The sequence below is a fragment of the Protomyctophum parallelum genome, assembly GCF_964188405.1.
Source record: "Protomyctophum parallelum genome assembly, chromosome: 23".
NCBI classification, from domain to species: Eukaryota; Metazoa; Chordata; class Actinopteri; order Myctophiformes; family Myctophidae; genus Protomyctophum; species Protomyctophum parallelum.
The window spans coordinates 22,864,834-22,888,928 of NC_139715.1; the positions used below are offsets into that span (position 1 = coordinate 22,864,834).

Consider the following 24,095-nt stretch of genomic DNA (forward strand, 5'->3'; position numbering starts at 1 on the left):
TGAAGAAATATCTTGAGGAAAACTGAATGTGATGTTCTTTAGAATGACGCCCGCAGCTACTAAAAACAACAATGGTACGCTTTGTAAAACCATCAACATTAATCTCCAATATACCTTAGACTAATAGTCCATGTGCTAAACATGCAATACCAGCGGTATGGTCCTTTTTAGAATGATTTGGTAGCCTCTTTGTTGGAAGACTTCACACAGTTTAAACCTACAGTATAAAGTATAGGGCATAGCATTTTGGTTCCACCCATTAATTTTCTCTCATAGAGATTTCCAAAAATATTTATATCATTTATATCAAAAATGAATGGGCTCTGGATCGGTGGACTCACAAAATGGCCGCCACTGCTAAGTGCAGTAACTATGGCTTAAACATGGCTTTAAGAGTTCATGTAGTTTATGGCACGTATAGGCTTTATACTAGGGCAGTGTAGTCCCTCATATAGAAATGCACTGCTTTATTCAAACAAATCAAAATGCAAAGTAAGGTTTATGACTAACGGATAGCACATGATCAGTGTGGAACAATGGGGGGGGGGGGGGGGTATCCGTACAGTAATCTTCTTCATCCTCTACATCACCACCTCCACACCCACCCACTCTGCCGCACTAGGAGTTCAAGTGGAGAGAGCTGGAGGAGCAGAGGAAGGCAGAGCGGCTGCACAAGCGCCTGCAGCAGGAGCAGGCGTACCTGCTGTCTCTGCAGCGCCACGGCCAACCTGCCGACAACGCCAATAAAGCCCAGCCGTGCGGCAAAGCCCCCGACGGCCACGCCAAACCCCCACCACAGACCCCCGCGGCTCCTCCTCCCCCAGACAGAGCCCCCCTCGCTGCCACGCCGCAAGCTCACGTGCTGGAGAGCCCGCCGGCCCCTCTTGCGGGGAGAGGTCCCCCCGAGGCCCTTAAGACCCCCCAGGCGGCCTCTTCCGATGCCGGCGAGGCCCCGGCCCAGAGCCCGGCCCAGAGCCCTGCGGCCCCGGCTGCGGTACCGGCACCGGAGAAGGCAGACTCTTGTGAGATCGCGTCCCCCGCCCCGCCCCCGACTAGCCCCGATCCCATTGGCCCCCAGACATGTCCAGAAACCCCCACTGACTCTAAGCCCCTCCTTCAGGCGGAGGAGAGCCCGGGGCCTGATAGGCACGTCGAGCCTGTCAGTCATCCTCCCCAGCCTATCAGAGAGGTGAACCTTATTGGCCCGACGCTCTCTCTTCTACCGCCTGCTTTGATTCTAGTTTCTTCTTTGCTTGTTTTCCACACACACGCGCACACGCACACACACACACACACACACACACACACACACACACACACACACACACCATTATGATAGGTAGTGTGAGTGACACGTTATGGTTTTCTTTTGCTTCATAACCCGTACATGACTAGCTCCATTATACTGTAATTAACCATTCCGTTAATTTCCCCTCTTCATTGGGAAATGACTTGAAGTGACTTCCCAGAAGGCCAGAGCAACTGGAGACCCAGATATATCCGTGCGGTGTCCAGACAACTGGAGACCCAGATATATCCGTGCGGTGTCCAGACAACTGGAGACCCAGATATATCCGTGCGGTGTCCAGACAACTGGAGACCCAGATATATCCGTGCGGTGTCCAGACAACTGGAGGCCCAGATATATCCGTGCGGTGTCCAGACAACTGGAGACCCAGATATATCTGTGTGGTGTCCAGACAACTGGAGACCCAGATATATCCGTGCGGTGTCCAGACAACTGCGACACACACACAGACAGTGTTGTCCGTGTTTCGGACGCTAATAGAAGGGCTAAACCCGCCGGCCCCACTTCGGCACGGCGCTCCGTAACGGGTGCGAGGGAGAAAAGGAAAAACCACAGGCTCACAACAAAGCCTTGTTCATGGTTGTTAATCCTTCTCTTTCTGGCCTTTCACTGTTGCTTGCCTCTTATGCTGCATCCTGGCCACTAAAACCCTTTGTCGCATTACGTTGTGAGGGATGCAATGTTCAATCAAAGGGATGACGCAAGGTAAAGTGTGTATTTGAGAATGCGAGAGTGGTCTACGGTAGGGAATCAAGTAGCTATAAGGGTGATTGTAGATTGCATTTCCATGTGCTAGACCTTAATAATAACTGTATACTTCTTTTCATAACAAATTCACTGTAAATTCGGGTGCCATCTCGTCAAGAAGGGAAGTAGCTTGACATCAGTGAGGGGATGAGTCCACCAAAGTTGTATTTTTTCCTGAGCACTGTGTACGTTTGGGAGCACCGTATATTCATACTACGCTAGAAACATCAGTAGCGTCAAGAGTTAAAATCTGTTTAACCCATTTTACGCGGGAACCCCTTTTGGTGTTAGCTATTGAAAAATAGCAGATCTACAAGCTTGTAGGTCTGCCATTTTTGAAAAATCTGAGAGCGACTGACACAGAAACATAGCTTTTTCTGAAAGCCGTCAGGATGTAGAAGACATTTTTAGAATCTGATCTCAGGTCAAAATGGGTTAAAAGACAGATTTCAGAAGATGTTAGAAAATATCTTTATTGTCATTGTAACGGGTACAAGTACCACGAAATGAGTTGTGCTTGTTAGTTAAGAGACAGGAGACCGAGTCAGAGAGGAGGAGGAGGAGGAAGGACATGCAACACCGGTCACCGGCCAGAATTGAAGCGGTGGTCGTTGCCCTCGTGTGCTCTACTACACTCTCTGGTCACCTGCGGCCCGTCTACTCCTCGTTATGGTCTTTAAGACGGCAGTCCGTTTATTCCATGACTTGAAAACCCAAACCTCGTCATGGATTCCTCTTCACACGGAATGGCCTTCCTGAAGTGTGTGTATGTGCTCCAAGGGCCAGTGCATGGAGATGGCTGAGGCCCATACTAACATGCTGGATGTCCTGAGCCTCTCTCTCTCTCTCTCTCTCTCTCCAGTGACTGGGGAGTTTGTCACGTGACTAATTAATGTGATTAACATGTCATTAACATGTCTTTAATGTTCTTCTGAATTCCATGACAGTCTTTGCAGGCAGCAGGCGTGTGTGTGTGTGTGTGTGTGTCTTTGTTGTCTCCACATGTGTCTGTGACAGTTTCTCATCATTTTTCATATAACTCCCAAGAGTTATATTTCATACACTCTTGGGAATTACAGAACTGGGAGAACGGGTCCATATTGGTTCCTAACTATCGACCATTTAGCCGAGGGACCCCCTGGAACCCCCTCGAGGACCCCTGGGGGTCCCCACCGGACCTTGTGTTGAGAACCACTGGTCTATGACATCTGTGTTGTGTGTGTGTGTGTGTGTGTGTGTGTGTGTGTGTGTGTGTGTATGTGCGTGCGTGCTCGGCTGCCTCCAGGTCTCTCAGGCATGTGAAACGCCGGCCGTATGTCCTCAGTATTCACCTCCACACGTCTTCTTCCAGCCTTTTCGCCGCTCTCTCACGTCACCGTTGGCGCATAACAGTGGTGTGCACAGACATTTAGAGGGGCTGGTGCTCAAGGGAAAAAAGGGCACCTTTTGCAGCGCGTGGAACCGGCCGGTTGCCTGGCCCTTAGTAGTGTGAGATTTATAGATTTTGGGGCCGAAATAATATATTAGAAAGAAGCTTTTTATCATGAATTGATCAACGTCACCATGGTCCACATACCTTTTTTTCTCCAAAAGGGCACATTTTGTCCAGAGGGAAAGGGGCAGGGGATGCTCTAGCACCCCCTAGTGTCTACCTGTGCACGCCACTGGCGCATAATGACCCCGATTCCGACCGTCCCGCTGACTCTGCGTCTCCCCCCCCCTCAGGCCGACGAGCGCTACCGCAAGAACATCCAGGGCTCGCCGCAGACCGCCCCGCCCCTCAAGCAGCCCCCGCTGCCCCCGCTGCCCCCCCGCTCCTCGGAACCCTTCTCCAACGGCGGGCCTCCCGTGGCCGAGGCCTCTGCCATGCAACGGCCCATGGAGCCGCAGGTAACTTATACCGCTTTGACACCCGCAAAACATATCTTTGTGATCAAAATGCAGGCTTGCCGAAGCTGCGAAGGGTTACGGACGTTTAAGGTAGTCCTCCGCCAAACAGACTGCTACAGACTGGCAGTAGAAAGTCTGGAGATCAGTCGGTTTGGAAGGTGTGGTAACGAGTTGCTGAATGCCGACAGACTGCGCCGTCTGCGCACAGCTGCGTTGAGACGAATAACAGTCTTAAGTCTATAATCTTTCCATACATTCAACAGTAGATTTAACAGTGTACACACCGCTCATTCAACAGTAGATTTAACAGTGTACACACCACCCATTCAACAGTAGATTTAACAGTGTACCCACCCCCCATTCAACAGTAGATTTAACAGTGTACCCACCCCCCATTCAACAGTAGATTTAACAGTGTACCCACCACCCATTCAACAGTAGATTTAACAGTGTACCCACCCCCCATTCAACAGTAGATTTAACAGTGTACCCACCACCCATTCAACAGTAGATTTAACAGTGTACCCACCGCCCATTCAACAGTAGATTTAACAGTGTACCCACCGCCCATTCAACAGTAGATTTAACAGTGTACCCACCACCCATTCAACAGTAGATTTAACAGTGTACCCACCGCCCATTCAACAGTAGATTTAACAGTGTACCCACCGCCCATTCAACAGTACATTTAACAGTGTACCCACCACCCATTCAACAGTAGATTTAACAGTGTACCCACCGCCCATTCAACAGTAGATTTAACAGTGTACCCACCGCACATTCAACAGTAGATTTAACAGTGTACCCACCGCCCATTCAACAGTAGATTTAACAGTGTACCCACCACCCATTCAACAGTAGATTTAACAGTGTACCCACCGCCCATTCAACAGTAGATTTAACAGTGTACCCACCACCCATTCAACAGTAGATTTAACAGTGTACCCACCGCCCATTCAACAGTACATTTAACAGTGTATCCACCGCCCATTCAACAGTAGATTTAACAGTGTACACACCCCCCATTCAACAGTAGATTTAACAGTGTACCCACCGCCCATTCAACAGTAGATTTAACAGTGTACCCACCACCCATTCAACAGTAGATTTAACAGTGTACCCACCGCCCATTCAACAGTACATTTAACAGTGTATCCACCACCCATTCAACAGTAGATTTAACAGTGTACACACCCCCCATTCAACAGTACATTTAACAGTGTACCCACCGCCCATTCAACAGTAGATTTAACAGTGTACCCACCGTCCATTCAACAGTACATTTAACAGTGTACCCACCACACATTCAACAGTAGATTTAACAGTGTACCCACCGCCCATTCAACAGTAGATTTAACAGTGTACCCACCACCCATTCAACAGTAGATTTAACAGTGTACCCACCGCCCATTCAACAGTACATTTAACAGTGTATCCACCACCCATTCAACAGTAGATTTAACAGTGTACCCACCGCCCATTCAACAGTAGATTTAACAGTGTACCCACCGCCCATTCAACAGTAGATTTAACAGTGTACCCACCCCCCATTCAACAGTAGATTTAACAGTGTACCCACCACCCATTCAACAGTAGATTTAACAGTGTACCCACCGCCCATTCAACAGTAGATTTAACAGTGTACCCACCGCCCATTCAACAGTAGATTTAACAGTGTACCCACCGCCCATTCAACAGTAGATTTAACAGTGTACCCACCGCCCATTCAACAGTACATTTAACAGTGTACCCACCACCCATTCAACAGTAGATTTAACAGTGTACCCACCGCCCATTCAACAGTACATTTAACAGTGTACCCACCGCCCATTCAACAGTACATTTAACAGTGTACCCACCGCCCATTCAACAGTAGATTTAACAGTGTACCCACCACCCATTCAACAGTAGATTTAACAGTGTACCCACCGCCCATTCAACAGTAGATTTAACAGTGTACCCACCGCCCATTCAACAGTAGATTTAACAGTGTACCCACCGCCCATTCAACAGTAGATTTAACAGTGTACCCACCGCCCATTCAACAGTAGATTTAACAGTGTACCCACCGCCCATTCAACAGTAGATTTAACAGTGTACCCACCGCCCATTCAACAGTAGATTTAACAGTGTACCCACCGCCCATTCAACAGTAGATTTAACAGTGTACCCACCGCCCATTCAACAGTACATTTAACAGTGTACCCACCGCCCATGCAACAGTAGATTTAACAGTGTACCCACCACCCATTCAACAGTACATTTAACAGTGTACCCACCACCCATTCAACAGTAGATTTAACAGTGTACCCACCACCCATTCAACAGTACATTTAACAGTGTACCCACCACCCATTCAACAGTAGATTTAACAGTGTACCCACCACCCATTCAACAGTAGATTTAACAGTGTACCCACCACCCATTCAACAGTACATTTAACAGTGTACCCACCACCCATTCAACAGTAGATTTAACAGTGTACCCACCCCCCATTCAACAGTACATTTAACAGTGTACCCACCACCCATTCAACAGTAGATTTAACAGTGTACCCACCACCCATTCAACAGTAGATTTAACAGTGTACCCACCGCCCATTCAACAGTAGATTTAACAGTGTACCCACCGCACATTCAACAGTAGATTTAACAGTGTACCCACCGCCCATTCAACAGTAGATTTAACAGTGTACCCACCACCCATTCAACAGTAGATTTAACAGTGTACCCACCGCCCATTCAACAGTAGATTTAACAGTGTACCCACCACCCATTCAACAGTAGATTTAACAGTGTACCCACCGCCCATTCAACAGTACATTTAACAGTGTATCCACCGCCCATTCAACAGTAGATTTAACAGTGTACACACCCCCCATTCAACAGTAGATTTAACAGTGTACCCACCGCCCATTCAACAGTAGATTTAACAGTGTACCCACCACCCATTCAACAGTAGATTTAACAGTGTACCCACCGCCCATTCAACAGTACATTTAACAGTGTATCCACCACCCATTCAACAGTAGATTTAACAGTGTACACACCCCCCATTCAACAGTACATTTAACAGTGTACCCACCGCCCATTCAACAGTAGATTTAACAGTGTACCCACCGTCCATTCAACAGTACATTTAACAGTGTACCCACCACACATTCAACAGTAGATTTAACAGTGTACCCACCGCCCATTCAACAGTAGATTTAACAGTGTACCCACCACCCATTCAACAGTAGATTTAACAGTGTACCCACCGCCCATTCAACAGTACATTTAACAGTGTATCCACCACCCATTCAACAGTAGATTTAACAGTGTACCCACCGCCCATTCAACAGTAGATTTAACAGTGTACCCACCGCCCATTCAACAGTAGATTTAACAGTGTACCCACCCCCCATTCAACAGTAGATTTAACAGTGTACCCACCACCCATTCAACAGTAGATTTAACAGTGTACCCACCGCCCATTCAACAGTAGATTTAACAGTGTACCCACCGCCCATTCAACAGTAGATTTAACAGTGTACCCACCGCCCATTCAACAGTAGATTTAACAGTGTACCCACCGCCCATTCAACAGTACATTTAACAGTGTACCCACCACCCATTCAACAGTAGATTTAACAGTGTACCCACCGCCCATTCAACAGTACATTTAACAGTGTACCCACCGCCCATTCAACAGTACATTTAACAGTGTACCCACCGCCCATTCAACAGTAGATTTAACAGTGTACCCACCACCCATTCAACAGTAGATTTAACAGTGTACCCACCGCCCATTCAACAGTAGATTTAACAGTGTACCCACCGCCCATTCAACAGTAGATTTAACAGTGTACCCACCGCCCATTCAACAGTAGATTTAACAGTGTACCCACCGCCCATTCAACAGTAGATTTAACAGTGTACCCACCGCCCATTCAACAGTAGATTTAACAGTGTACCCACTGCCCATTCAACAGTAGATTTAACAGTGTACCCACCGCCCATTCAACAGTAGATTTAACAGTGTACCCACCGCCCATTCAACAGTACATTTAACAGTGTACCCACCGCCCATTCAACAGTAGATTTAACAGTGTACCCACCACCCATTCAACAGTACATTTAACAGTGTACCCACCACCCATTCAACAGTAGATTTAACAGTGTACCCACCACCCATTCAACAGTACATTTAACAGTGTACCCACCACCCATTCAACAGTAGATTTAACAGTGTACCCACCACCCATTCAACAGTAGATTTAACAGTGTACCCACCACCCATTCAACAGTACATTTAACAGTGTACCCACCACCCATTCAACAGTAGATTTAACAGTGTACCCACCACCCATTCAACAGTACATTTAACAGTGTACCCACCACCCATTCAACAGTAGATTTAACAGTGTACCCACCACCCATTCAACAGTAGATTTAACAGTGTACCCACCACAATTTGCAAATTGTCAAATGCGGCAATGAAAATCACTGAGCTATTTTCACAATATTTATAGGTGAAACAGAGTCAAACTAAATGTAATGGCTCAACTCCTACAAGTCCAACGGTGCTTGTCAAGAGGGGGGGTGGGGGGGGGGTTCACATATTTTGATGATTTTGGGGGTACCCCAGTTCAAATTTTATGATCATTTGGGCCATTCAGGGGGGTCCCCAGTTGAAATATTATGATCATTTTGGTCATCACCCGATGGCGGACTTGAACCCAGGCCCACAGTCCAGAGGTGGTCGTGCTGCTGCTGGCTTCATCACACCCTGAAACCCCATGCACCCTCACATGTAACCATTTAACTGTTTACCGTACAGGCATCGCCCCACCTACACCCCCTTGTTTGTATCCCGACTGTTTGAATGTTCATTTGTGTGGTTTGTGTCTCAATGTAATTTTTCTTTAATGAATGTAGTTTAGTGTATGTCAGTATTTATGTCTTCATTTATTATCTTTATGCAGCTTATATGCGTGTCAAACATTATCACTGACGCGTTGTGAGCTTGTACATCGGCTATTTTTGGCACACAGCTACGTATTGTGTCGCCATCACAGCTCACAAAAAGTACATTTTAGTCCATTAAATCAACTGTAAAGAGTCAGAGTCAGACTCAGAAGAGAGAACCCCACAAGGATATTCTTTTGTGCAACTCTGGATTTTTCTTTAATTCAAAACTTCGAATTTCACTCGCTTATCCTGTATGAGTTCTCTCTACTATCTGAATATAGAGTTATTTAACAACTTCCTTTAACCCATTTAGACATGAGGCCGATTCTAAAACATAACCCAAGGTTTCTGAAAACCTTCAAATTCTTCTTGCTACATTGTATAGCAACAACTAATAGTAATGACACACACAGGTAGCTCCCGGACTGAAAGGTATAACAAGGTATAGTTTGCAAGATGTCTAATTGAACCAATGAAAAAAAGAAAAGAAAAACAACATATCACTAAACCCCCTCTGTAGTGAAGTGGCCGCCTCATCCTCACTGTGTTGTCTGCTTGTTTCACCTTCCTCCCCCTTCCTCCTCCTCCTCCTCCACCTCCCCCCTCCCTCCCCCCCACTCCCACTGTCTCCTTGTCTCACCCCCCACAACCCCCTCACCCCTCTGTCCTCCCCCCCACTCCCCCTAAAAGGTCCTGTGGTCCCACCTGGCTGCTCTAAAAAGCAGTAACAGCGCTGCCCCCTCCCTTCCGGCCACGCCTCCTCTCGCCGCCTGCCGCTCCCAGTCCTTCAGCGAGCCGGGTGGCGCCGGGGGCGTGGCCTCTGGCTTTGCTCAGCTCCACCTGCGCTCCCAGGACCCTCCTCTTCTTCCTCCTCCTCCCGCCGCTCCTCATCCTCGCCACCATCACCTCCACCTCCACCACCCCTCCCCCCCGGCACGCACTGACCCCCAGCCTTCACCCCTACACCTCCAGACCCCCGCCCAGCCCAAGGCTGAGCACCCGGAGCCCCCCAGTGAGGAGACCCCTCCCAGGGTAAGGACGCGGACCCTTCTTCTGTGATTGGTCCAGTGTGATTTAAGGAGCCTATAACCAATCGGTTTGCAGACCAGGTCTGTTCGGGTTCAGCAGGATTTGAACTGGATGAATGTACTGTATGTCGGTGCCAAGCAATGAAACGGCATAATAAAATATACCAGTGAACTGAAACAACAGTTGAGAAGCAGGAGTTAAACTATATTAATCTGGTGTCAGTGAGGTCAGATGTAGTCGTTCCTGGCAGCCTGACTCCATATATGCAGATCTAGTATGTCAAACCATGTATGGCTATCCAGACAGACAGAGTATCTTCATATATGGAGATCCAGGTGAGGATAGTCAGCTCCACCTTACGGAGATCCATGTGCTGTATACCAACTTGGTTCATTTGCAAGTGTGACTCGCGGGAAACCACGCTGCTTATCATGAACGGGGGTAAAAAAAAATATGTGTATTTGTTGACAGGTCCCGGTGAGGACCACGTCCAGGTCTCCTGTGCTGTCTCGCCGGGAGTCCCCCCTGCCCACGCAGCCTAGCAGCCAGGGCGGACAGAGGAACGCCGGCAGGTAACCATGGTCATACAACCGTCTCCCGCACACTCTCAACCACGTCGGCGTTCATGGAATAACGTCTGATGGCTATTTATTGATGTTTTACGAAATAGTCATCTTACATCATCTCATGTCATCTTTTTGTCCGTTATGGATCACGGTTTTACTTCCGTCTACTGCTAGCATTATATTTGTTTTTTTAGTAGCAGTGGTGTTTTTTTTTCTTCGGGCAGAGTTGGCCTAAGGGTTATAGATGTGCGCCCTTGGGAAAATCTGGTTCGGGAAGTGATTGTCATCACTCACCCAACACCGCTGAAGTGCCCTTGAGCAAGGCACTGAACCCTCAACTGCTCCAGTGGAGCTGCTTAGTGGCCAACAGTATAAGACTGTGGTTGTACTGGTCAGCTCCCAGGTTTTAATGTGCGTGTCTGTCTGTGTGTCTCTATGTGCAGGGCGTTGCTGAAAATGAGCACTTGTGCTCAGCTACTACCCTGGATAAATAAAGGATACGAAAAAGGAAAAAAAAGTAGAACCTGGTTTTGTAATAGAACTAGGTTTTGTAGTACAGTAGATGTTGTAGTACACGGAGCATGAAGTTAAGGACCAGTTCAGTGTTTGGATGCTGCGTGAGGTGAGGTGTTTCAGTGATGTGTTTCCCCATGTCCTCCAGCAACGCAGAGCCTCGCCTTCTGTGGGACCGGGTGGAGAAGCTCCAGCCGCGGCCGGGCAGCGGCAGCTCCTCTGGTTCGTCCAATGCAAGCTCCCAGGCTGGATCTGGAGACCGCTTCAGACCACGCTGTGAGTCCCTTTGATGCTCTACATACCCTGACAATACTAGCTGTACTGACTGGTTATGCAGAATAGCTGTTCTCTTGAGTTTCCCTCTCAGTGTAAATGGAAAGTCAAAAACACTTCTTTGTTTCTTTTGCGAAAAAAATAAAGTATTTTGAGGTTTAAGTTAGGAATACTGGTTCGGTTTAGGTATAGTTTTACTGAGGTTTAAGTTAGGAATAAGGTTAGGTTTATCTAGACATACTTTTACTGAGGTTACGTTTAGGAATGCTTGGTGGTGACCGTTCCGAGGTTGCCAGATTTGCCGGGGCGAGCATCCTCGTATTCGCCCTCAATGACTCATTCCACTTAAATTATTTTTAGAACCTTACAATTTAAGATTTAGGCATTTAAGACGCTCTTAATCCAGAGCGATTTACAGTAAGCAAGAAGAAGAAGTAGCTATGATTACAACATGCTTGACTCTTGTTTCATTCCCTGTTTTGACATTGAATCCCATCAAAGCTTCCTCCAAATCCCACCCTAACCCTAACGCCAACTCTTTCCTCTTCAATCATCAAAGCTTCCTCCAAATCCGAGGGATCGCCTCTTCAGCGACCCGACAACGCTGCCAAAAAACCTGATGACAAGAACCTTGCCAGACCTACCCGACCCGCTGTGAGTACTACTGCATGATATTCCAGCAATGAGCGCTGTCACCTACCATAATGGCTGTCCCCACGGCTGTCACCTACCATGCTAGCTTGTATAGTAAGCAGTGTAAACGCAACATCGAATGCATGGAGACGGTTTAGTGCCTCAATATTCTATAGGATCATAGCTAAACCAGAAGAACCGAGCATCAGTCTAAACATTCTAATAATATATATATATAAAACAATATGTACATTGAAACTATACAAACTATAGGATGCCAGGTCAACAAATGAACTACATTTTAGCCTTTGCATAAGCTTGCATGGTTGACAAGGCTAGGGCAAGTGCTATGGGACTGTCACGAGGCCTTCAGAACGAGAATTTGCGTTACTTACTTAATTTTAACACACAGTTTTTGCACCATGGATATCGTCCTTTGTGTCTTGTAATGTGATTACAAGGCATTCCCCCTTTCCATTTTAAGGGTTAATCCACTTCAGCAAGACACAGCACCTAGGCTTACAATCCCTTAAAGGTCTGCACGTACGCACACTCACTCACACGTACACACTAACACACACCTCACGTTAAAGGAGTAGTTCACCTCAAAAAATGGGATGCGCACGCTTATCCAACACACCAAAGGTCCGACATGCGGAAATCACCCGTCGCTCGCGACAAATGCGTTGGTCCGACATTTGTTGCACCGTGCTTGCGGTTAGGTTTAGGTTAGGGTTTGGGGGTAGGTTGTCGGTCTAATGACAGTCGGACTGATAGTATGTCGGAACTAAAGCCTGTACCCCCAAAAAAGTACTTATTTTCAATCACTTACACACCCAATGAAGCCTTGAATACATAGAGATGTAACGTAACGTAAACACCAATAAGCATGAAACACAGGATGAGCTAAAAAACGGTCTGTCTCTCAGGTGACTATGCCTTGATCTGGTGTCTCTCTCTCTGACCTTTGACCCTCCCTCCCGGATCACGTGACAGGACCTGACGGCTCTGGCCAAGGAGCTCCGCGCGGTGGAGGACGTGCGCCCGCCGCACAAGGTGACCGACTACTCGTCTTCCAGCGAGGACTCGGGGACCACGGACGAGGACGACGACGAGGAGGTGGACCAGGAGGCGGGGGAGGAGTCGACCTCGGGGGCCGAGGACTGCAGGGCCGGGTAGGTAGAAGGAGGAGAAGGAGGCTCGCTTTGTGGCTCACGAAAGCTCTGTTGCTTTCCACATGAGTTTGCACTTGTGTACGCAGTTAATTTAGTATATAAAACATCTACTGATGCAACAAACTTGGGCACATCATCAGTGTTGTTTCTCTCTCTCACACACACACACTCACACACACACACACACACACACACACACACACACACACACACACACACACACACACACACACACACACACACACACACACACACACACACACACACACACACACACTCACACACACACGCGCGCGTACAGATAAGGATACCTCATGTTGTTCTACAAGTTGAAAGCTCTTCCAGTTCTTTAGAAACCTTATCTGTCCATTGTCCTGTGGACAATGGACAATGTAGTTTGTTTTTCAATCTAAATGATTGCGAACGCAGTGATTGCGAATGCAGTGAGCACTAACTATGAGACCCTGCAGATCATGTCTGTGTGTGTGTGTGTGTGTGTCTGTGTGTCTGTCCCGCTGTGACACCACCCGCCCGCCACCAGAGGGCGCAGCTGTAGCACACACACACACACACACACAAACAACCACACACACACACACACAGCTGCGTTCGCTTCCCGCGTTTGCGCGTCTTACTTGTAAAAAATGGCAACAATGTTTAGGCATAAGGGGTAAGTAAGGCTAGTTTACAAGCTCTCAACATGTTGGGCATGACATTGTATGCTGGAGCGTGCGATAAGCATTAAAATCTCTGCGGAGGTATTATTCTAACATGTATTTTACTCGGAGACTGTACAAATGTAACCAAATGAACCCATGACTATTAGGGGTGTTTTTATTTGACAACTGACTACGATGCATTTGTATCCGACTATGATGAATTGGCTACGACGGACAAGCAGCTCATGGCACAATATTGCTGTATGTGTATGTCTTTGTTCGTTCCTTTGGTTTTTTTAATGTAACATTTCTGTGCGTTAACCCTTTTGGTGTTAGCATTATGTTATGCTTTAGCTATTTTTGAAAAATCGAAGAACCGCTGACATGAAACATGGCTTTTTCAAACATGTCATTTTCAAACAGACATTTTTAGAATCTGATCTCGGGTCAGAATGGGTTAAGCTCTGCATGGCTTCCTGCATGGTGTATTAACGTATACCGCCTGGTCTGGACGGTCAGATATGGCCTGGGTTTCCGCAGAAAGCTGAGCAACGGCGAGACAGAGTCGCTGAACACCATGCTGGCGGACGACTCCGAGAGCGACCTGGCCACCACGCCCTGCAAGGACGGAACGCTGGTCATCCGACAGGTAGGGGGCGCGTCAATCAATCATTTACGATCGATCGATTGTTTTGATATGGCGATAAGATGAACCAAAGTGCGGGGTAGACCCGCTGCACCCTCCTTTGTCCTTTGTCCAGGGTTGACTGCTGGTCTCAAAAACATAACGGAAAACTGGCAGAGAAATATTGCTCACTAGACTTTTAAGGGAAAGTCTTTAGACAAATAAGAGACTAGGAAAATTGTCCTTATTTTATTTTATCATGCTCATAAAGGAGTGATGGCGTAGAGGACTGGTGTCATGGCACTGACTTCATAGATGAGTGACATCAAAGAGGGTCTGATGTCATAGCTGAGTGACATCACACTGAGTTCTCCCAATGCTCAAAAGCCGCACAAGGTGTCGAGCTTCTGCACAATGACGTGTTTATAATAGCGCTTTTATCCAAAGCGACACTAAAGGTCTCCACACCACCTTAACTCTGGGAGAGCCTTGCGGTTCCCATCCGGCCGCTCTACCGGCCACTCTACCACTGAGACACTGCCGCCCCACTGCCGATGGAGTCATCATGATTCATGTCTGAACGATGGAGGACGGAGATGTCATTATCACTCTAGTCTAGTCTAGACGCTATTGAACCCTTACAGCCCGCCTCAAGAGCTCCCATTTCTATCCCTTACTACGAAGCTAAGGTGGGACCTCTCGGCTGTAATTCTCAGACCACATCAGGCTCTTGACTTAGAGCCTCGGTTACAATAACAGTTAATAATCATGTTTATACATGGGATGAATTTAATGCATTTTAAAAGGTGAAAATGGCAACGTTAGTTATTGAGTAAATTAAAAGTATATATCTATTGTAATCTATGTAAAGTCCCTTGGATAAAAGCGCTATATAAATGCACCATTTACCACTTATTTAAACCAAAGACAATCACTCACCCTTACCTGTAATTGATATCAGAGGGAGTCCACTGAGATGTCGAAACTTGAGGGCTGCCAAAATTGGATTCTCTGCGTACTGTATGTCCGAAGGCACCGGGGATCACGTCCGTGTTTCATCTTTTGATCAGTGATTCGAGGCAGTCGGTGTGTGTCTGATCTTTTCTTTTCCGCTTGTTCCATCGTGAATGCTGTTGTTTAACTTCTCAACCCCCCCCCCCCCCCATCACTCCTCCTAATGTCACCTCTTATGTGTTTGTGTCATCATCACCGCCTGTCTCCCTGTTTTACGTTTAGTTTTCAAAGCCAAGTTCGTCCAATGGGACTGTTCATGGGGAGCGGTGTGTAAGTTGGGGTTAACACTGAACCGAACCTGAACATGAGAGTGTTGGAACTGATTTATATACTTATTCGCAGAAAATCACTGTAGCAGTATTAGTAATGAAAGAAAGATACTGAAATAGCAAACGCCTATACACAAAAGCTGCAGTGCACAAATGTTGATATCGTCTCTGTCGGTTAGAAACCTCATATGTCCAAAACTGTTACTTTTCAGGATTCAAATTCAAAAGCATCAAAAGTAGCAGATCTGCTACTTTTGATGCTTTTGTGTGACGCTGTAGTATGATCAAGTAGGGCGTTAATTTACGCAAAAAACACAAAAAGACACATGGAGTAAAAGAGCAGTACAGCAATGCCACCAGTAGATGACTCCACACATAGTTACGATACAGAGTACAGTACAGTACAGTACAGTACAGTACAGTACAGTACAGTACAGTACAGTACAGTACAGTACAGTACAGTACAGTACAGTACAGTACAGTACAGTACAGTACAGTACAGTACAGTACAGTACAGTACAGTACAGTACAGTACAGTACAGTACAGTACAGTACAGTACAGTACAGTACAGTACAGTACAGTACAGTATGGCACATACCTCCACATACAGCTCTCCGTGCTCTTATCCCTGAACTCCACGGCGCGTTGCCTGTTCTTGCTTCCAGAGCGCAGGGGGGGACTCAAAGCGAAGGGCCAGTGTGCCGGGGGCTCCGGGGGGCCCCAGTCAGCAGCCCCACCCTCCCAGCCTCCACCAGGGTGCAGCAGGGGGGGACTCAAAGCGAAGGGCCAGTGTGCCGGGGGCCCTGGGGGGCCCCAGTCAGCAGCCCCACCACCACCAGGAGGCCCCTCCCAGCCTCCACCAGGAGGCCGCTCCCAGCAGTCTGGAGAAAAAGGGCTTTGCCGGCCGCATGCACCACCACCACCACCACCACCTCCTGCCAGACCTCTTACAGCAGAGCCAGCACCCCTCCTCTCCTCCTCATCCTCCCTCCTCCACCTCCATCGTCACCCCCGCCTCCTCCTCCTCCTCCTCCTCCTATCCCACGTCATCCAGCCATGCCAGCCCTGGCATGTCCCCCCACCACCCCCTGGACCCCGCCATGTCCGCCCACATCTCCCTGGACGAGCTCACTGACATGGAGGTACTGTATGTCCATCTTCCCCCTGTCTCCTGCACCCCCCCCCCCCCCCCCTACTCACACCACTATGACCAGTAACCTAGGAATGGACAGTTGAGTTGACGTGTGCAGAGTCTCCACACCGGGCCAGAGTAGAGGATGTATAGGCCGATTTCAGAACGGTCCACAGTCCACCAATGAGACGCCGAGTGAGTAGACAGAAGGGGTACGTGCCATGTTATAATGAGCATTAGTGAGGAGTGGACCATAGATGATGTTAATAAGTACCCCTCTAAACACTTTCAACTAGGGATGTCCGTGGCTTTTCTTTGGCCGATATCCGATTGTCCGATATTGTCAAACTCTTATTCTACATTATTCTGCCCCCATTCATAAATGCAACAAGGCTTCTCTGTGCACAATTAGAGAAAGAGAGGCTCAGGAATGCTCTGGCTCTGGGCACTTTGCAATGCGTTAAACTGCAGCTGCAGTTATGTTACTGTAGTATTTTAACGTGACTTGGAAAGCCAACTAGAAAGACGCAGAGTTGAAAGAGACTGCGGAAAAGACTGCGGAGTTGAGAGTGTGGTTACGAATCTCTATAGGAACCACAATATTATAGAATTGGTTCTATAGGAACCCACACTATAGGCAAAAGTGTGAGAAGAGTTTCACTAAGTTGGGTATGGCACTGCACACTGTCCAATCATAAGAGGGCAAAGTGCACAAAAGCCTTGGGAAGAGTTCCGGAATCGCTGGCCAATCGGAGGGGAGAATGGAGAGTTAGTGCACGATTTAAACGTTTTTAAACGATTTGCAAGTGAGTGCAATAACAATAGTCATGCTTGCCTATGGGCGACCACACTAACCACGCCTAACTATCAGCCTATAATGTCCATTCCTCCATTACTGGTCCAAGCCTGCATTTCCTCCCTCCCTCACACTCCTGGCTCTCGTCTGCCCCCTTCTGGCCTGGCTGACCACTCACTGGTTGGAGTCTTCTGTGCTGCTGCAACAATAACAAGCTGTCCTCGCTCACTGCACTGTGCTGCTAACACTCTAGTGCCCTCTGGTGGTGGGAGACGGTCATGGCATGGATGGATATAACCAGATCTTTATAATGGGTCGGGAAGGAACCGGATCGTTCTTTATGCCAGTGGTTCTCAAACGTTTTGACTCCAAGGACCCCCAGTTTCCCCGGCCATTTGCACACCGTCAAGAGTTACAAACCTTTAAGGGTCCTTTAGGTAACCATTCTCACACATTGTGAAATAAAAAAATCAATCAATCCATTTGCACACTGTCAAGAGTTACAGACATATAAGGGTCCATAGATCGCCAAAGTCCTGACGTCACTCATCCCCTGGATCAAGGAAGTAATTTCTCTATGGAGAATAACATGGGGTCATCTTAAAATTATCTCATATAAGCATTGTGGTCCAAAAATAAACAGTGTCTCAGCTAAATTGTCGGGGAGGTGGCTCTGTGTCGTTTTCGACCGTCAGTCACTCATATTTGATAGGCCTACCGTCTGTTTCTAGCGAAAATGTAACTAATTCAGTATTCAGAAGCAGTAACATTTAGCGTTCTCAGTCAGTTGATTCTTCATATCCATACGAGTGAAACGGCCGGGATGACATGTTAATTTTTCAAACACAGTTCTTATATGAGGTCCTATGGGGACTACAATGTAAATAATACTCTGGTGCTCCATTAGGTCCCTAACTAGCAATACTTTTAGCTGGGGATCACCTGGAACCCCCTCAAGGACCCTATAGGGGCCCCTGAACCAAACTTTGAGAACCACTATGAGATTGGTGGATGTTTGTTTGGGTAACACTTACATGCTTGTTGTGATAGTTTTGCAGTGCTGGCCTGTCTTTCATTTAGCCAGAGTGAATTAAATACACGCATTTCCCTTTTGATATGTTTGACATTGACATTTTGCTTTCAGTAAGAACTTTCACCAGTCAAAATATATCGCGATACAGTGACATATATACATATCGTCACGTTTTAATATCGTGACATATTATGTCCGGGTAGCTCAGTCGGTAGAGCTCTCGCTTTTAGACCACAAGTTCATGGGTTCTAGGGCTACAACGATTCATCGATTAATTGTAATCGAATTGATTTCGATTAGTTGTCAACTAATTTAGCAACTAATTACTATCTTTTTGCAATTTATCATAGGTGAGCCATCTCTCTTCCCTTACAATCTGATGATAGTTGCACAGTAGCGACTGCAAAGCAAAATATGACACATAACGATTATAATATCAAGAACAAAACATGGCTTGAATATTTTAAATGACCTATTTGAGTTCAGAAGAGTACTGTTCCTTTTAGACTGACACATGTGTAGCTATTCTTTAAATGTACAGTATGCAGTCAGAATAAGTCTAAAGACACCATGAGTTGCTTTAATTCATTTTAATTTAGTTTGTCTTTTATTTGAACAGCAGCCTAATCAGCAGCTAATCAAATGCATTTTTGAATGAATATTTTTTGTTAGAACATGTCTAAAATAACCTAAAAATATATTTCTAAGGTGATAGCTAAATAAGTGTAATAATCCGATGAATGAATCGTTAGTTGCAGCCCTAATGGGTTCGATCCCGGGCACCGCCAACTCAGCCAATGAGTAGCACGGCTTGGGTGCAGCAAGTCATGCGGTGAGTAAGTAGTGGGAGCTGATGGTAGGTGTGGCGCTCCACCGCAGTCATCCATCTCCCAGTAGTCTAGCTGATGGTAGGTGTGGCGCTCCACCGCAGTCATCCATCTCCCAGTAGTCTAGCGCATTGCAACGTTGACAGACTCCTGCGTGTTGCCGGCTGATACCGACAATAGGCCACTCCCGACCTACTTATATCGTGGGACCAATTGACGATATCATATCGTGACACCCCTAGTACTGCACTTTCTGCCTCCCATTTCAACCACAGTGTCATAGAGGAAGACATTTCACCCTGGTGGCCATTAACCCCCCCCCCCCCCATGTTGTGAAAGAGCATTGTGGAATACAGGATAATTATGACCAAGAGTGTTCCACATCACTGTGTGGGCTTTCCTTATCTCACTCACCAGTCTCCGTTTTCCACGTCATCTTCTGTAAATGCCTCTTGCATCATTTCCTGCTAACACCTCTTCCTTTTAGTCCCCACATGCCTCCCTGTTTTCATCTTGTTCTTTAGCTACCTGGAGAACGGTCATTAACATGTGCTTGTGTTGCATTTTCATTGCTTGTCTAATTGCGTATGTTTTGTGTAGCTCCTGTCTTAAGGTCCATTATCGTGAGTGTAGATTGGAAAGAGTCTGATCAAATGTGCCTGAATTGATATCAAACTGGGAGTCCTGGCAATAAATTAGGAAAGGTTTGAGAACTACTGATTTTACTGAACCGACATGAACCAGAGTATCTGCCCTGAAGGCTCACGTTGCATTCCATCAACACAGGCTGTTGTTGGGACGGTTAAAGACCACTGTCTTGCATGTGTGTATTTGTGGGTTTTTTTTTTCACTGTGTGTGCGTGTGTTTGTGTGTGTGTTTGTGTGTATGTGCATGTGCGTGCACGCAGACCCAGTCAGCCAACAACACACTGACCAAACACAAGTCCTCCTCTTCCTTCACGCCATTCATCGACCCACGACTGCTGCAGATATCGCCCTCTAGTGGAAGTTCCCTCAACAACATGGGTAGGTCTTTCTGTCTGTCTGTCTGTCTGTCTGGCTGGCTGGCTGGCTGGCTGGCTAAACATGATGTGTGAGCCTAACCTTACAGTACAATTAACGCTCCACACTCCCCATTATAGTAAGACCTGCAGACTCACTCCCAATCTTCTGGCGTAATCTGAAGACTCACCTCTTCAGATTGCACCCAGGGGGGCAGTCAGACAGATATTTTGTGAAGCCACTGAGGAAATCGGGATTTCCTGAAAGTTCATATAATGGCCTGTTGTGGCGCTGTCATTGGACCCAGAAAAACCCATATCCCCATAGAAGTCACCTAGACTGTATTACCTTAATAAACATGGTCATGAATACTTTCTGCTTCCAGTCACTAGTTTAAAGTCTAATTTCTAATGTCATAATATTCTTTTTGGAAAATTATGGTCCCATTTATTAAAGAAATTACCATAAAGTCGCGCATGTTCTGAGGGGCGTGGCTACCATTACAGTCTATGATCGGGATTCCCCTCCCACTCTAGTCAAAATAAAAACCAACGGAGAAGAAGGGGGGAAGTCCCGCCTCGTTGTCTGGGCCAGCCAATGGCCAGCTGGGCTAAAACGGATCTAGAAAGATGGCGACTTACAATACAAGGACTGACAGGCCTCATTTTACGTTCATGTTAGACCCGGAGAACCCTTTGTCCATATTTTTTTTACAGTCTATGACTGCACCTTATAAGCCCATATAGCGCTTGACCTACCCTCTCGACAAACCTGCAGGCTTATGCAAAGGCTAAAATGTTACTTAGATAGCATGTTAGATGCCAGGTTCATTTGTAGACCTGGCTGTGTAATATTTCAATGTACACATTATTGATATTTCTTTGTATTATACAGTTTAGACAAGCGGTCCCCAAACTTTTTGGGCCCCCCCCGGCCGGGTCATACCAAAGACTCTAAAAATGGGACCCAGTGCCTCCCTGCTTGACACTCGGCATCAAGGGTTGGATTGGGGGGTCAGTCCCTGCGACATACTAGCGTCATGTCCAGGGGGTGTACTTGTACATCAAGCTGCCTCACGCTACAGAAACAGGAGATTATTATTTATTTATTTATTTGACAGGGACAAAGCTCATTAATCAACATGTTAGTTTTCACATCAATGTAAATGGGCAAGAGTTAGCCGAAGCTAAATTTCACCTGTAGTCCCTGGGCAGGCTCTTAAAAAATGAATGATAGGGGGCACGGTGTCACAGTTGGTAGTGCTGTCGCCTCACAGCTAGAAGGTCCTGGGTTCGATTCCCGCTCGGGGCGCTGTGGGTGCTGGCGGCGTGTTTCCTCCTCCGCGTCATCAGTGCCCATACCCGAAGGCGGGGTTGGCGAAAGGGCCTTTCTGTGTGGAGTTTGCATGTTCTCCCCGTGTCCCCTAGGGTAGATACCCTCACAAAAACATGCAGTAATCCTGGTCTCTAAACTGCCTCCCCCTGGCCAGCCGGGGCGCCTGATGGAGGGGAAAGGAACTGGTTGGAATAACGTGTTCCTTCCACGCGCTACGTCCAACCAGGGAAACTCCCCCCTGTCAGGTGTAAAGGAGCAACTTGGACACTCAAGCATGAAGGAAGCATGAGTTAAGTCCGTTGCTCTCCCCAGGTTGGCGGAGGGTGTGTAGAGCCCAGGATCACATTAGAGGATTGACACAGGGGTGAAAAATGGGTTACAAAATCGTGGGATAAGAAATATATTTTAAGAAAAAAAAAGAATGATAAAAAGAAGGACAAAGTGTAGTGTGCCTGCACACAACACCATGCGTTGATGCCGTGTGTGCATATGTGCAAGCACCCAACACTACGTCTATACAAAAACACAATACAATACAGTACAATACAGGAACAGATCAACATGGTACAGGGGACAGAACAACGGCAAGTGAAGTGAGATAGGCTCCTGCCCTATGGGCCTCATGGCTCGGCAAGACTACTGTGTTGTTCTCGCTTACTGTAAATGTCCCCGGATTAAGAGCGTTAAATTGACCTCTTTACCCTCTCTTAACCCCTCCCCTCTTCCAGCTGCCTTCGGGGCGGAAGGGCGCTTGGCGGACGCGCTGCGAGCCGACCCGTCCCGCAAGGGCTCCGTGGTCAACGTGAACCCAGTGAACACGCGGCCGCAGAGCGACACGCCCGAGATCCGCAAGTACAAGAAGAGGTTCAACTCCGAGATCCTGTGCGCCGCGCTCTGGGGTGAGATCATTGGGCGCATGACATGTTAGACCCATTCTGACCTGAGATCAGATTCTAACAAAAATCTTCTAAATCCTGACAGTTTTCTGAAAAAGCTATGTTTCTATGTCAGTCGTCGGTCATTTTTCAAAAATAGCAGAACTACAAGCTTGTAGCGCGCCACTCTGTGGCGCGCTATGAGCTTGTAGATCTGCTATTTTTCAATAGCTAAAATATAACATAATGCTAACACCAAAAGGGGTTCCTGCCCAAAATGGGTTAAACTATGTAAAAACTATTCTGAAAGCAATCTTTACTCTTTTTTTAAAATATATTTTTGGGGCTTTTTGCCTTTCTTGATAGATGTACAGTAAGTAGACGGGGAGAGAGATGGGGGGAGGGGGGGGGGAGACACACAGCAAAATCCGTCGGGAACGGGACTCAAACCCGCAACACGCTGTCATGCTGGATTACCAGCCAAGGTGCCTGGACCACTAAACTGGCCCAGGGCCCATATAAAAGCACCTTTGAAATAAAATTGTATTCATGTCATTAATTTCTGGATTGCAACTTTAACTGTGGTGTTTGTGCGTGTGTGTGTGTGTGTGTGTGTGTGTGTGTGTGTGTGTTTGTATGTCTGTGTGTACACTCCAGGTGTGAACCTGCTCGTAGGAACAGAGAGTGGCCTGATGCTGTTGGATCGCAGCGGTCAGGGGAAGGTTTACCCTCTGATCAGCAGACGTCGCATTCAGCAGATGGACGTCCTGGAGGGCCTCAACGTCCTGGTCACCATATCTGGTATATATATATATACAACCACACCGGCATTCATGTTGTTTAGATGTATGGTCACCATATCCACACAACCAGTCTTCAATGTTCTTCTAGATTGAATAGTCTATACCCGTTTGGGGGATATGATGACATACCCGATCCCTACCCCTCTCTCTCTCTCTCTCTCTCTCTCTCTCTCTCTCGGCTTCCCCCTCTCTTTTCTCACCATCACATCCTCTCACCCTCTGTGTACTACCTGTCTCACCCTCTGTGTACTACCTGTCTCACCTGCTCTCTCACCGACCACGCAGGTAAGAAGAACAAGCTCAGGGTGTACTACCTGTCGTGGCTGAGGAACAAGATCCTCCACAACGACCCCGAGGTGGAGAAGAAGCAGGGCTGGGTCACCGTGGGCGACCTGGAGGGCTGCGTCCACTACAAAGTCGGTACGTTCCCCCCCACCCGTCCGGTTTACTGTGTCCATATGTCGACATCGCCGTCCTCCCACCCTGACAAGCACTTGGAATTATAGGAGTTGAGGTGTTGCAGTTAGTTTGACTCAGTTCCACAGATGCATGTTGTAAAAATAGCCGAATTACAAACTCGCACTGCGAGGCATTGTGAGCTTGTAGATTGGCTATTTTCACAACACTTTCTTATGTA

General features: G+C 47.2%; 1 protein-coding gene across 7 annotated transcripts in view; it reads left to right on the forward strand.

The window, feature by feature from the left end:
- LOC310854263 (mitogen-activated protein kinase kinase kinase kinase 4-like) overlaps positions 1-24,095 on the forward strand; it is a 67,499-nt gene that overhangs the window by 36,716 nt on the left and 6,688 nt on the right. For 2 of the 7 annotated variants that reach the window (XM_083758847.1, XM_083758848.1), the window contains 13 exons: positions 3,782-3,946; positions 9,589-9,930; positions 10,399-10,499; positions 11,155-11,282; positions 11,839-11,933; positions 12,909-13,087; positions 14,266-14,395; positions 16,321-16,353; positions 16,384-16,797; positions 20,352-20,469; positions 22,509-22,679; positions 23,313-23,456; positions 23,744-23,878. In XM_083758847.1, the coding sequence (XP_083614973.1) occupies positions 3,782-3,946; positions 9,589-9,930; positions 10,399-10,499; positions 11,155-11,282; positions 11,839-11,933; positions 12,909-13,087; positions 14,266-14,395; positions 16,321-16,353; positions 16,384-16,797; positions 20,352-20,469; positions 22,509-22,679; positions 23,313-23,456; positions 23,744-23,878 (2,155 nt within the window). Of the gene's footprint in view, positions 1-622; positions 1,190-3,781; positions 3,947-9,588; positions 9,931-10,398; positions 10,500-11,154; positions 11,283-11,838; positions 11,934-12,908; positions 13,088-14,265; positions 14,396-16,320; positions 16,354-16,383; positions 16,798-20,351; positions 20,470-22,508; positions 22,680-23,312; positions 23,457-23,743; positions 23,879-24,095 lie in introns of all 7 variants that reach the window. The other 5 variants (XM_083758844.1, XM_083758845.1, XM_083758846.1 and 2 more) reach the window with 5 other exon arrangements.